This window comes from Myotis lucifugus, unplaced genomic scaffold, assembly GCF_000147115.1.
Source record: "Myotis lucifugus unplaced genomic scaffold, Myoluc2.0 scaffold_2, whole genome shotgun sequence".
NCBI classification, from domain to species: domain Eukaryota; kingdom Metazoa; phylum Chordata; class Mammalia; order Chiroptera; family Vespertilionidae; genus Myotis; species Myotis lucifugus.
The window spans coordinates 9,058,453-9,071,949 of NW_005871050.1; the positions used below are offsets into that span (position 1 = coordinate 9,058,453).

At 40.1% G+C, this 13,497-nt stretch overlaps 1 protein-coding gene across 1 annotated transcript; it reads right to left on the bottom strand.

The window, feature by feature from the left end:
• Window positions 1-464: 464 nt before the first annotated feature.
• On the bottom strand, window positions 465-5,283 carry LOC102427796 (coiled-coil domain-containing protein 169-like). The gene is given in 5 exon segments (XM_023757244.1): window positions 465-494; window positions 807-1,167; window positions 1,169-1,233; window positions 2,056-2,070; window positions 5,248-5,283. Coding segments are annotated over 5 exon segments (507 nt in total).
• Window positions 5,284-13,497: the final 8,214 nt, after the last annotated feature.

A 13,497-nucleotide genomic window follows, 5' to 3' on the forward strand; every position in this document is an offset into this window, starting at 1 on the left:
CTTGATCTGCACAGCAATCTCAAGGAAGTAGGTAAATATTCCCAACTGTATAAATGCTGAAAGGGATGCAATGCAAAGTGATTTACTCAAAGTCAGAATGCTCATACCTTCCAAGTTGTCACCCATAGTGTCAGTGGCAAAACTGATAACAGAATAGAGATCTTAGAGTGTCTCCCGTTTCAGTTCTTTATAGTACCCCACCAACATGCATGCCATCACTCTAACACAGACATTTTCTAACATCTGGAAAGTATTCCAAAGTAGCTCCTGTAGAGCTAACACTTAAACATGATGGAGTGAGTCCCCATGATAAGATGTGCACCTAATACACTATTGCAATGATTGGGATAGTTCACTCAGGTTTCTTAGGATATTTTAAGAATTACAAACACTGCTATTATTTTAGGGTCACCAAAATTACTTTCTAAAATAATTTTTGAAACTAAACCAAATTACTAGGAAAATTACTTTGACACAGACAAAGGGACAAACTTCTGAAAGAGAAGCGAAAGAGGTTTAATAGCTCTTATCTATTTCATTCCCTGAAAAAACATGTTGGGTATTAACTTCACAAGGTGAATATAACAAATGAAAAAGGAGAAGAAATAGAAACCCATCCAATTCTTGAATCATGGATTGAGTTTTGGAAGACAGTTTGATCTTCTACTCTGTTTTGCTGATTCTCTCTTGGCATTTCCTATCTTCTGATTAGCTGTATTGTACCTTCCCATTTCCACTGGAATCTCTTTCCTTCTATGGAATTCATCCATATGTTGTCTTCTAGGAATTTCGTATAAGTAAGAGACCTGAAATAGGTATTTTTGGCATTCATCCTCGACCTTTTTGTAAGCCCTTTCTTCTTGTTCCTCTTTAACTGAATAGTATTTCACTTGATTTTCAAGACGCCTTTTCTCTTGGAGTAGTTTTCTAAGTAATTTCACTAAATATCTCGTTGACAATTCCATGTAGACTTCAATAGTACCTTGTATATCTGAAGGATCTCCACTGAATTTTCCCAATTTCTCTTTCAGAGTAACTATTTGCTCTCTCAGTTGATAATTCACTTCAAGTTGTGTCTCATAAAGCATTTTCCATTCAATGTTTTTAATGAATTTGGCTTTCTGTTCTGCCATCTTACGTGTTAGTTCATTTATTGAGACTTTTACTGTCTTTCTTATGGATTTCTTCCAATAACTCCAGTTTTAGTTGTTCAATGCTCATACCTTCAAAGTTGTCACCCATAGTGTCAGGTCAGAGACCTCTCCACGCCCTTCTCATCAGCACATCTTAGAGCAGAAGACCTGAAGGCTCACCCAAAGCTGAGAGGAAAGTGTTGTCATGAGCTGTTACCACGGTGAACTGAATTCTAGAATTCTTGGCTGCAGTCCCCCCACCCAGCACCTTGCACATGTCATAACACTGCCTTCTTGTCTCCATTCTTTCTTTCTTTCTTAACATTTTTTTAAAAAGATACATTTTTGTTGATTTCAGAGAGATAGGGAGAGTGAAAGAGAATCATTGATTGGCTGCTTCCTGCACACCCCCACTGGGGATTGAGCCCGCAACCTGGGCATGTGCCCAGTACATAGTTATGACAATATTATTGACTATATTCCCTATGCTATGCTTTACATTCCTGTGATTACTTTGCAACTATCAACTTGTACTTCTTAATCCTTTCACCTTTTTTACTCAGTCCCCAATCCCCCTCCCCTCTGGCAACCATCAGTCTGTTTTCTGTATCTCTGAGTCTGTTTCTGTTTTGTTTGTTTGTTTATATTGTTATTTATATTCCAAATATAAGTGAAATCATATGGTATTTGTCTTTCTTTGACTGGCTTATTTACTGATCAGAATGTCCTCTAGGTCCAACCATGCTGTCCTGAATGGTAAGATTTTATTCTTTTTTATGACCAAGTAATATTCCAGTGTACTTATGTACCACAAGTTTTTTGATCCACTCATCTATTGATGGGCACCTGTTGCTTCCTTTTGTCTCCATTCTTTCTAATGACAAGGCAGCTGTTAATATTATTGTGGTTCCTTTGCATATATATAATTTTTCTCCTGCTGTTTTCAAGTTTTTCTCTTTGGCTTTGGCTTTGAACAATTTGATTAATATCTATCTAGCTGTGAATATCTTTGTGTTTGTTCTACTTGGAATTCATTGAGCTTCTTGGATGTGTAGCTTAAAGTTTTCCATCAAATTTGAGAAATTTTACCCATTATTTCTTCAAATACTTATGTCATCCCCCGTCCCTCCTCTTCTGGAAATCCCATTAAGCATATGTGGTGTGTTTGATGGTGTCTCACAGGCCTTTGAGATTATTCAGTTTTCTTCATTCTTTTTTCCTGTTGAGCCCCTTGAGTAAATTTTTTTTTTCATTTGCTATACCCTTTAACTACAGAATTTCCATTTTTTCTATAATTTGTATCTTTTTGTTAATATTCTCTATGTGATGAGTCATTGTCATTATACATTTCTTTAATTCTTTTTTTTAAAATTCTTTATTGTTGAAAGTTTTATATATGCCTCTTTTTTTCTCCCCATTGACCTCTCCCTGCCCGTTCCCACTGCCCCCGCTTTAATTCTTTAAACATGGTGTCCTTTAGTTATTCAAACATATTTGTAATAGCTTATTTGAAATCTTTATCTAGGCCCTCCCAGAAACAATGTATATAAGCTGCTTTTTCCTCTGTATGGGCTATGTCTTGTTTCTTTGTTTTTAAATATTTATTTATTTTAATGATGTGCTTGGACTAATTATGTAGTGTCTATCTACCCCGCAGAGTGTGACAACTGGAATCTCTGCTCAGTTTTTTTTTAAAGTTCTTGTTGTTAAACTTAAGCCTAGTTACTTAGGTTCAGCCTTGGGTCATCATAGCAGGCACCATACATAGTTATTACAATATTATTGACTGTATTCCCTATGCTGTACATTTATTTCTCCTTTGAACCCTGGGTTATTTGGAGTGTATTATATAATTTTCAAGTGGAGATTTCCTGTTATATTTTTGTTATTGATTTCTAGCTTAATTCTACTGTGGTCAAATAATATGATTTCAGTCCTTTGAAATTTAAGACTTGCTTTAGAGACCATAGTATGATACACGTTGATGAATGTTTCATTTGCATTTGAGTAGACTATGTATTGTTCAATTGTTGTGTTCTATATTTATCAGGCCAACTTTGTTGTCCTTCAACTTTTCTATATGCTTAATGGTTTTTTTTTAATATATATATTTTATTGATTTTTTACAGAGAGGAAGGAGAGAGATAGAGAGTTAGAAACATCATGAGAGAGAAACATTGATCAGCCGCCTCCTGCACACCCCTACTGGGGATGTGCCTGCAACCCAGGTACATGCCCTTGACCGGAATCGAACCCGGGACCCTTCAGTCCGCAGGCCGACGCTCTATCCCCTGAGCCAAACCGGTTTCGGCGCTTAATGGTTTTTTATCTGCCTTTTCTACCAATTACTGGGAGACATGTATAGAAATCTATCAACTTGATTGTAACTTTCTTCTTAAAAATTTATTGATGAAAGACAGAGAGAGACAGAGAAAGTGTTGTTCCACTTATTTTTGCATTAATTGGTTGACTCTTATATGTGCTCTGACTGGAGATCAAACCTGCAACCTTGACCTATCAGGACAGTGCTCTAACCAAGTGAGCTACCCAGCCGCGGTGATTGTAAATTTCTTTATTCTCTTACTTTTGTCACTTTTTATGTGTATATTTTCTATGATATCAGGTATTTGCAATTTTAAGATTGTTATAATTTCCTGTTGAATCAAATCTTTTATAATTGTGAAAAGTCCCTGTGCATCTCTATACTGAAGATTCCCTTAAAGTCTATTCTGTCTGATATTATATAGTTATCCTGATTTACTTTGGTTATTGCTTGCATGGTATGTCATTTTTGCCATTTGTTTATTTTTAACCATTTTATATCCTTACATTTAAAATGTCTCGCCCAACTGGTGTAGCTCAGTGGTTGAGCGTTAACCTATGAACCAGGAGGTCATGGTTCGATTCCAGGTCAGGGCACATGCCTGGGTTTTGGGCTTAATCCCCAATGTGGGGCATGCAAGATTGATGTTTCTCTCTCTCTCTCTCCCTCTCCCTTCCTCTCTGAAATAATAAAGTAGAATAAAGTGTGTCTTTTCCATCTTTGTTAAAGTAGACAGGTTGTCAGGAATTATCAACTTCCAGAGTCCTGAGGATCCAAATAATTTATTAAATGACTGGTCTCAGAAATTGAACTCATTGATGTCTCTAGGTAACAAAACTGCACATCTCATAGCCAAAGAGGAGATGGTACATAATCTACAATATGGGTCTCGATGTCCTTAATGCTTTCAGAAAAGAGTTAAAAATGGAAGTAATTAATAAAAAGACTTATGGTGTATGTCAGAGCCAGCAGGAGCACTGCTGCTCTGAGTTGTTCTGAATTCTTCCTGACTACGCCAGGGCTGGTTCCTGCTTGAACCCTGCCCTTTGCATTGTTGGGAACTTAGTCTAAGTTCCTCCTTTATCCCCTGCTCACTAGTTACAGGTGTTGGGTCTGAGTCCCCCTGCCTGGGGTGGACCTCCTTGGACGCCGGGTCTCAGACGAAAAAGCCATGAGAAGTTGTGGGTGTAAAAGAATGAGTCTTTATTGCAGAAGCCAGTGGCCATATAGCCATCAGACAAGATAATTCTTCACAGCAAAATCCATACAGGCAGGCAGCCGGACACCGGCTGGTGAATACATATCTTTTCTACAAAGCAGCATTAGTCTCTGTACCCACAGCTATTATCTGAGCAGCCGCATGCTGCCCCCTAGACTCACCGCCTCACATCATAGCAGTATCCAAGCTTCTCCTGTCTCCCCTGCCCAGCACACACTGGCTGGTCTCTGTAGCCTCATATAGTGAGATTCATTCCTCCCCCCGCACACTGGCTGGTTAACATGGTAGTCATATCTGAGCTCTCTGATTGCTCTTAGTCTTACATTGTAGCAGCTCTCAGCTCCATCTGAGTTTTCCTCTCTCCTGCACACATAGAGGCTACATTCTCTGTGTCTACTGCCTCTGCTTCTCTGAGCTCTCTCTGCCCAGCTGCTCTCTCGTCAGTAACCTGTATATTACGCCAGCGATAAAGAAGGCTAGTCGCCAACAGTGACATCAATTCTTTGGGTTACAGAAGGGCACAGTGTACCATGTATCCTTGCACCCGCTCATGGTGTCTTGGCCTTGGGTACCCCAATTAGGCTCATGCTCAGAGTGGACTTGGCCATTCTGGTGTATTGACAACAAGGCCTCTGTGCTCCCATTGGCCTTGACTATCCAGGCACCCTGGCGTGGTTCCCACAGTGTAGATGTTGGTGTGTTTTTTCCCCTATTCTCAGCTAATTTTTCTAAAATTTAAAAGATAGTGAATGTGTTTGGGGCCCCTTTCGACCTTTTAACTCCTTGATTTCATTGTTAACTTTTTATTTGCAATTTTTTTGAAATATATTTTATTGATTTTTGACAGAGAGGAAGGGAGAGAGATAGAGAGTTAGAAACATCGATGAGAGAGAAACATCGATCAGCTGCCTCCTGCACATCTCCTACTGGGGATGTGCCCGAAACCCAGGTACATGCCCTTGACCGGAATCGAACCTGGGACCCTTCAGTCTGCAGGCTGACGCTCTATCCACTGAGCCAAACCGGTTTTGGCTATTTGCAATTTTTATAAAAATGTAATACTGTCTATTGTCTGAGTACTCAAAAAATTGTGTCAAAATTTACCCAAATGTTTTTCTATCATTTGAAACTTTTTAAAGCTATTGTTTGCTTTCATTCAGCTAATAACCATAATTATAATAAAAGCAGTATATTCACATTTTAAAAAATGTGTCTCTTGCAAGCAGTATATGGTTTATTTTTTTCATATAGTTGGGCTGTTTCATTAACTGAAGAATTAATTCAGTTATGTTTTTTAATATATTTTATTGATTTTTTACAGAGAGGAAGGGAGAGGGATAGAGTTAGAAACATCAGTGAGAGAGAAACATTGATCAACTGCCTCCTGCACGCCCCCTACTGGTGATGTGCCCGCAACCAAGGTACATGCCCTTGACTGGAATCGAACCTGGGACCCTTCAATCCGCAGGCCGACACTCTAGCCACTGAGCCAAACCAGTTAGGGATAATTCAGTTATGTTTAATGTAATTATTGACACATGTAGGTTTATATGTGCCATCTTTTTGTTTGTTTCCTATTTGTCATATCTATTCTTCATTTTCCTTTTCCCCTTTGTTGTCTACTTTTGGATTTATGAAGTTTGTTTTATTTTTTAATGGAATATTATGAACACATGTGAAGCTACAGCTCCTGACCTGACCTGGCAGGTCCCTGTGATATGTTCTGTGATGTGACAAATAGCAGAGAAACGTAGAGAATAACTTAATCCCATCCTCCCCCTTTCTGTGTATAAATCATGGTGATGCATGCGATGATGTGTAAGGCTTGGATGTGTAAGGACAGTCAAGCTGACTGCTCCATAGGATACCTGGGCAGGTAGTTAAAACAACACAACAGCCTGGCCGGCGTGGCTCAGTGATTGAGCGTCGACCTATGAACCAGGAAGTCACGGTTTGATTCCCTGTCAGGGCACGTGCCCGGGTTGTGGGCTCTATACCCAGTGAGGGGCATGCAGGAGGCAGCTGATCAAAGATTCTCTCTCATCATTGATGTTTCTCTCTCTCTCTCTCTCTCTCTCTCTCTCTCTCTCTCTCTCTCTCCCTCTCCGTTCCTCTCTGAAATCAATAAAAATATTTTTTAAAATAACAAAAGACAGCAACACAACAGCAAAATGCAAATGTACACCTGAAACTAATACAAAATAATATTGAATGTAAACTTTAATGGAAAGAAATTAAAAACGCAAATGTGCTTGTGGTCTATTGTGAAGTGAAACAGCATATTTTTTTCCTCTAATATTCCTACAAATACGTGAAAAGTGTCTTTCTTTTTAAAAATTTTATCTTTCAAGCACAGTTTATATTCAATATTATTTTGTATTAGCTTAAGGTGTACAGCATAGTGGTTAGACAATCTCATATTTTACAAAATGGTTTTCCCAATATTTCAAGTACCCATCTGGCACCTTACATAGTAATTACAATATTATTGACTATATTTTCTATGTTGTACTTAATGTTTTTCAGTTTATTTTTTATTGTTGACAGTATTACAGATATCCCCTATTTTGCCCCTCTTCCCCCCTCCACCCAGCCCCCACCCCAACCCAAGCCTTCACCACACTATTGTCTATGTCCATGGGCTGTGCATATATGAATAGAAGCTCTTTGGTTAATCTCTTCCCATTCCCCTCCCTCCTCCCCTCTGAGATCTGTCAGACTGTTCCATGCATCCATGTCTCTGGACCTATTTTGTTTGTCAGTTTATTTTGTTCATTAGATTGCACGTATGAGTGAGATCATGTGATATCTGTATTTTTCTGACTGGCTTATTTCACCTAGCATAATGGTCTCCAGGTCCATCCATGCTGTTGCAAAGGGTCAGACATCCCTGGAACTGTTTTGTGGCTACCATTTTGTAGTTCTTAATCCCTTCACTTTTTTACCCAGCCTCCCAACCCCCCTCTCCTCTGGTAACCATACATCTGCTCACTTTATCTATGAGTCCCTTATGAAGTTTGTTTTAAATAAGCTTTCTATTTTGGAATATTGTTAGATTTACAGAAAAGTTTCAAAGATTAAACAGAGAGTTTCCATATACCCAGTTTCAATTTCCCTTAATTTCACTTTACTTTAATGCTATTATTTGTTGACATTAAGAAACCAACATTGCCACATCATTATTAACTAAACTTCAGATTTTATTCAGGTGTCACTAGTTTTTCCATTAATGTTCTTTTTCTGCTTCAGGATCCAATCTACAGTGCCCCGTTGCATTTAATTTTCCTGTCTCCTTATAATCCTCTGATTTGTGCCATTTTCTGTCTTTGACTTTAACAGTTTTGAGCACAATTTGTCAGGTATTTTGTAGAATGTCCTTCAATTTGAGTTTATTTGCTGTTTTTCTCATGATTAGATTGGGTTAATGGGTTTTGAGAAATAATACCACAGAGATGAAGTGCTTTTCTCACTTCATCATTTTAGAGGTTTCATGCTATAAACATGACTTATTACTAGTCATATAAACCTTGATTAAGGTGATGTTTTCCAGTTTACTCCACTGTAAAGTTGTTTTTTTTCCCTTCCCAAGCTTTATTCTTTGGAAGTGAGTTACTAAATATGATGCACTTTTTATTATTCTATTTTCCATTTTTTAGTTTACTAGTTAACATATTCTTTTATTATTCTTTTAGCTGTTAACCTAAAAACTACAACCTGTTTTGTTGACTAAAACTTACCTGCAATTAATACTTTTACTACTTCTTAATGTAAGGATCTATCAACACTTTAACTCAATTTATTCCCTTGTAAATTGAGCTGTTGCCATGTGCAGTTAATGTCATGAATTTTAATTCATCATGTTTTTAAACCCCATGAGACATTTTAAAAAATCTTTAAAGAATCTCAAACCTACAGAAATGTTTAAGTACAATACAAAGAACTTTTTCCTGAACCTTTTATGAATAAGTCACTGATGTGATGCCCTATCTTTTTAAAACATTTTCATGTCTATTTCCTAAAACAAAGCAAAGGGAATTCTCTTGCAAAACTACAATGTAGCCCTAACCGATTTGGCACAGTGGCTAGAGCGTCGGCCTGCAGACTGAAGGGTCCCAGGTTCGATTCCAGTCAAGGGCATGTACCTTGGGTGCGGGCACATCCCCAGTACGGGGTGTGCAGGAGGCAGCTGATCGATGTTTCTCTCATCGATGTTTCTAACTCTCAATCCCTCTCCCTTCCTCTCTGTAAAAAATCAATAAAATATATTTAAAAAAAAAGAGTGTCCACCTCAGGTAATTGAGGAGGTTGAGCCACTAGGCCCTATAGGACACCTAGCGCAGAAAGCCACTCTATCAACACAGGGAAGCATAAAAAATGTGGAGACAAACAGGTCACAAATGACAGAAATGGAGGAAAGCAAACTATAGGATATAGAGTTCAAAACCACACTTATAAGGTTTTTCAAGAATTTTCTAGAAACCACCGATAAATTTAGTGAGACCCTTGATAAATCTAGTGAGACCCTTGAGGATATGAAAAAGGACCAACTAGAAATTAAGCATACACTGACTGAAATAAAGAATATTATACAGAGTTCCAACAGCAGACTAAAGGATCGCAAGAATCAAGTCAAAGATTTGAAATACGAAGAAGCAAAAAAACACCAAACCAGAAAAGAAAAAAGAATCCAAAAATATGAAGATAGTGTAAGGAGCCTCTGGGACAACTTCAAGCGTACCAACATCCGAATTATGAGGGTGCCAGAAGAAGAGAGAGAGCAAGATATTAAAAACCTGTTTGAGCTGAAACCGGTTTGGCTCAGTGGATAGAGCGTCGGCCTGTGGACTGAAAGGTCCCAGGTTCGATTCCGGTCAAGGGCATGTACCTGGGTTTTGGGCACATCCCCAGTAGGAGATGTGCAGGAGGCAGCTGATCGATGTTTCTCTCTCATCGATGTTTCTAACTCTCTATCTCTCTCCCTTCCTCTCTGTCAAAAATCAATAAAATATATTTTTAAAAAAACCTGTTTGAAGAAATAATGACAGAAAACTTCCCCTACCTGGTGAAAGAAATAGACTTACAAGTCCAGTAAGCACAGAGAACCCCAAACAAAAGGAATCCAAAGAGGACCACACCAAGACACATCATAATTAAAATGCCAAGGGCAAAAGACAAAGAGAGAATCTTAAAAGCAGCAAGAGAAAAACAGTCAGTTACCTACAAGGGAGTACCCATAGGACTGTCAGCTGATTTCTCAACAGAAACTATGCAGGCCAGAAGGGAGTGGCAAGAAATATTCAAAGTGATGAATAGCAAGAACCTACAACCAAGATTACTTTACCCAGCAAAGCTATCATTCAGAATTGAAGGTCAGATAAAGAGCTTCACAGATAAGAAAAAGCTAAAGGAGTTCATCCCCACCAAACCAGTATTATATGAAATGCTGAAAGGTATCCTTTAAGAAGAGGAAGAAGAAGAAAAAGGTAAAGATACAAATTATGAACTACAAATACACATCTATCAACAAGTGAATCTAAAAACCAAGTGAATAAATAATCTGATGAACAGAATAAACTGGTGAATATAATAGAATCGGGGCATAGAAAGGGAATGGCCTGACTATTCTCGGAAGGGGGGGGAAAGGGTGTGGGGGGTGCGGGAAGAGTCTGGACAAAAATCGTACACCTATGGATGAGGACAGTGGGGGGGGGGGTAAGGGCAGAGGGTAGGGTGGGAACCGGGTGGAGGGGAGCTCTGGGGGGAAAAAAGAGGAACAACTGTAATAATCTGAACAATAAAGATTTAATTAAAAAAAATAAACTAGAGGCCCAGTGCACAAAAATTTGTGCACTTGGGGGGGTCCCTTAGCCTGGTCTGTGCCCTCTTGCAGTCTAGGACCCCTCGGGGGATGACCACCTGCTGGCTTAGGCCCGTTCCCCGGGGGATTGGGCCTAAGCTGGCAATCAGACATACCTCTGGCAGCCTGGGAGCCCTCGGGGGATGTCCACTTGCCAGCGGGGAGCAGGCCTAAGCTGCAGTCGGACATCCTTAGCGCTATTGAGGAGGCAGGAGAGGCTCCCACCACCACTGCTGTGTACTGGCAGCAGTCAGTCTGGCTTGTGGCTGAGCAGAGCTCCCACTGTGGGAGTGCACTGACCACCAGGGGGCAGCTCCTGAATTGAGTGTCTGCCCCCTGGTGGTCAGTGTGTGTCATGGTGACCAGTCATTCCCAGTCGGTCTGCTGTTAGGGTCAATTTGCATATTACCCTTTTATTATATAGGATAGAGGCCTGGTACATGGGTGGGGGCTGGCTGGTTTGCCCTGAAGGGTGTCCCGGATCAGGGTGGGGGTCCCGCTGGGGTGCCTGGCCAGCCTGGGTGAGGGGCTGATGGCTGTTTGCAGCTGGCCACACCCCCTTCAGGGTGGGGGTCCCCACTGGGGTGCCTGGCCAGCCTGGGTGAGGGGCTGATGGCTGTTTGTAGGCTGGCCAAGCCCCCCCAGCGACGGAAGCTCCCAGCCTCTCCTTTCTTTCTTTCTTTTTTTTATTCTGGGATTTATTTACCTTCTATAATTGAAACTTTGTAGCCTTGACGGAGCTCAGAGCCGGCCAGGGTGGCCGGGAGAGAAGCCTCCTGCTCACTCCAGCTCCGTGGCCATGGCCGGCTGAAAGCAGGTATCTGGCGTTTATTTATCTTCTATAATTGAAACTTTGTTGCTTTGAGTGGAGCTCAGAGCCAGCCGTGGCAGGTGGAAAGCTTGGCTTCCTCCATCATTGGGGCAACCAAGCCTCCTGCTTGCTCCAGTTCTGTGGCTGCCGGCTGCCATCTTGGTTGGGTTAATTTGCATATAGTCACTCTGATTGGCTGGTGGGCATGGCTTAAGGCATAGCAAAGGTATGGTCAACTTGCATGTTTGTCTTTTATTAGTGTAGATAATAATTACAGCAATAAATGGGAAAAAAACCTATGTTGATGTTGTTATATATAAATATCTTCACTTAGTAAACGTCTGTTATAGACTGAATGTTTGTGTCCCCCACAAATTTGTATGTTGAATCCTAACCCCCAAGGTTATGATGTCAGGCAATATTTCTTTGGAAGGTTCTTAGATTATGAGGGTGAAGCCTTCATGAATAAGACCCCAGATAATTCCCTTGCTCTTTCTGCCATGTGAGGACACATTGAAAAGATGTCAGCTATCTAGGAAGCAGTTTCTCTCCAGACACCAAATATGTTGGCACCATGATCTTGGACTTCCCAGCTTCCAGACCTGTGAGAAATAAATGTTTATTGTTTATAAGCCTCTAGTTTATGGTATTTTGTTATAGCAGCATGAACTGATTAAGATAGCCTCGTTGACAACTATAGTTAGGATTCTGGTACATGGAGTGAGCAAATGAAAAGAACTTTAACCCTTCTGGGGTGCTAAGTGAGGCCTGTGTTTGTCTACCAGTGCCATACATTTCATTTTGGCTTGAATTCACTTATAACCCCCAGCAACACTCCCTTCACTAATACTCTGATATAAATTGGCTTCATCATAAATTGGTATAAGAGAACTTGGAAATGTTGATATGTTCAAACTATGGTATCCCAATGTTTCCATAGTAACTAATGTACACCCAGGGTAGAAAGATGGAGAATAAATGAGAATAGCATTTTAACAAAATAAGTGAGGTGTGAAGAGACTTTAGACATGTGATTATCTCTTGTTTAGGAGTATGAAGATATTCATCTACTTAATGATGGGGTTATAAAAGTTGTTACAATGAAACTTGTCAGTAGCCATTTATATTCCATTTTCTCTATAATCATCCCCATCAAAAGCATTTATTTTTTAAATATGTTTTTATTGATTTTAGAGAGAGAGGAAGGGAGGATAGAGAGATAGAAACATTGATGAAAGAGAAACATGGATTGGCTGCCTCCTGCATGCCCCTACTGGGGATTGAGGCAAAACCTGGGCATGTGCCTTCACTAGGAATCAAACTGGTGACCTCTCGGTTCTTGGGTCAATGCTCAACCACTGGCCGGGCACCATCAAAATCATTTAAATGCTTCTTTGGCCAATACTACTGTAGAATGAGTTAAAGGGACATAGTTGCCATGCTCCTGTGAGCCTGCAATCAGGATGGGACAGGTTAGGCCAATGCTCATATTCCAGCCTGCCAGGCAGAGCCAATCACTTTGCCCTAATGATTATTGGGAGGAGTTAGAATTCAAAGAAGCTTACTCAATCCCGTGGAATTTGTTTGCTTTGATGCAAGACTTTACTAGAAACTGAACACTCTGCTGGTTAAAGACAGTCAGTATAGGGTGCTGCTTCTCCTCCTTTCTTATTCCATCAGCTTATTTCTCCCATTCCTCCATAACATTCTATTCTTCCTCCTCCAAATGCATTCTGTGCACCATCCCCACCAATTCCAAAACAACCTCTTTACTTCACCTCTTGGCTAGTTTTAAAGGTATGTATATATTTGTAGGTAGATACATGCTCCCCACATATATCTCTGATAACATGCTAATTTACCAAAATACAAAACAGTCTGTTTTAGTTTTGAACCAGTTGTTATAGACTAAATTGTGCCCCCCCAATTCATATGTTGAAGCCCTGACCCCCCATTGTGACTGTACTTGGAGATAAGGCCTATTTGGGAGGTAATAAAGGTAAAGTGAGGTCATAAGAGTGGTGCCTTAATCTGTTAGGATTGTTATCCTTAAAAGAAGAAGAAGAGACACTAGAGATCTTTGCTCTCTGTATGTTATGTGAGGATGCAGCAAGAAGGCAGTTGTTTGCAAGTCAGGAGAGAGCTTGTACCAGG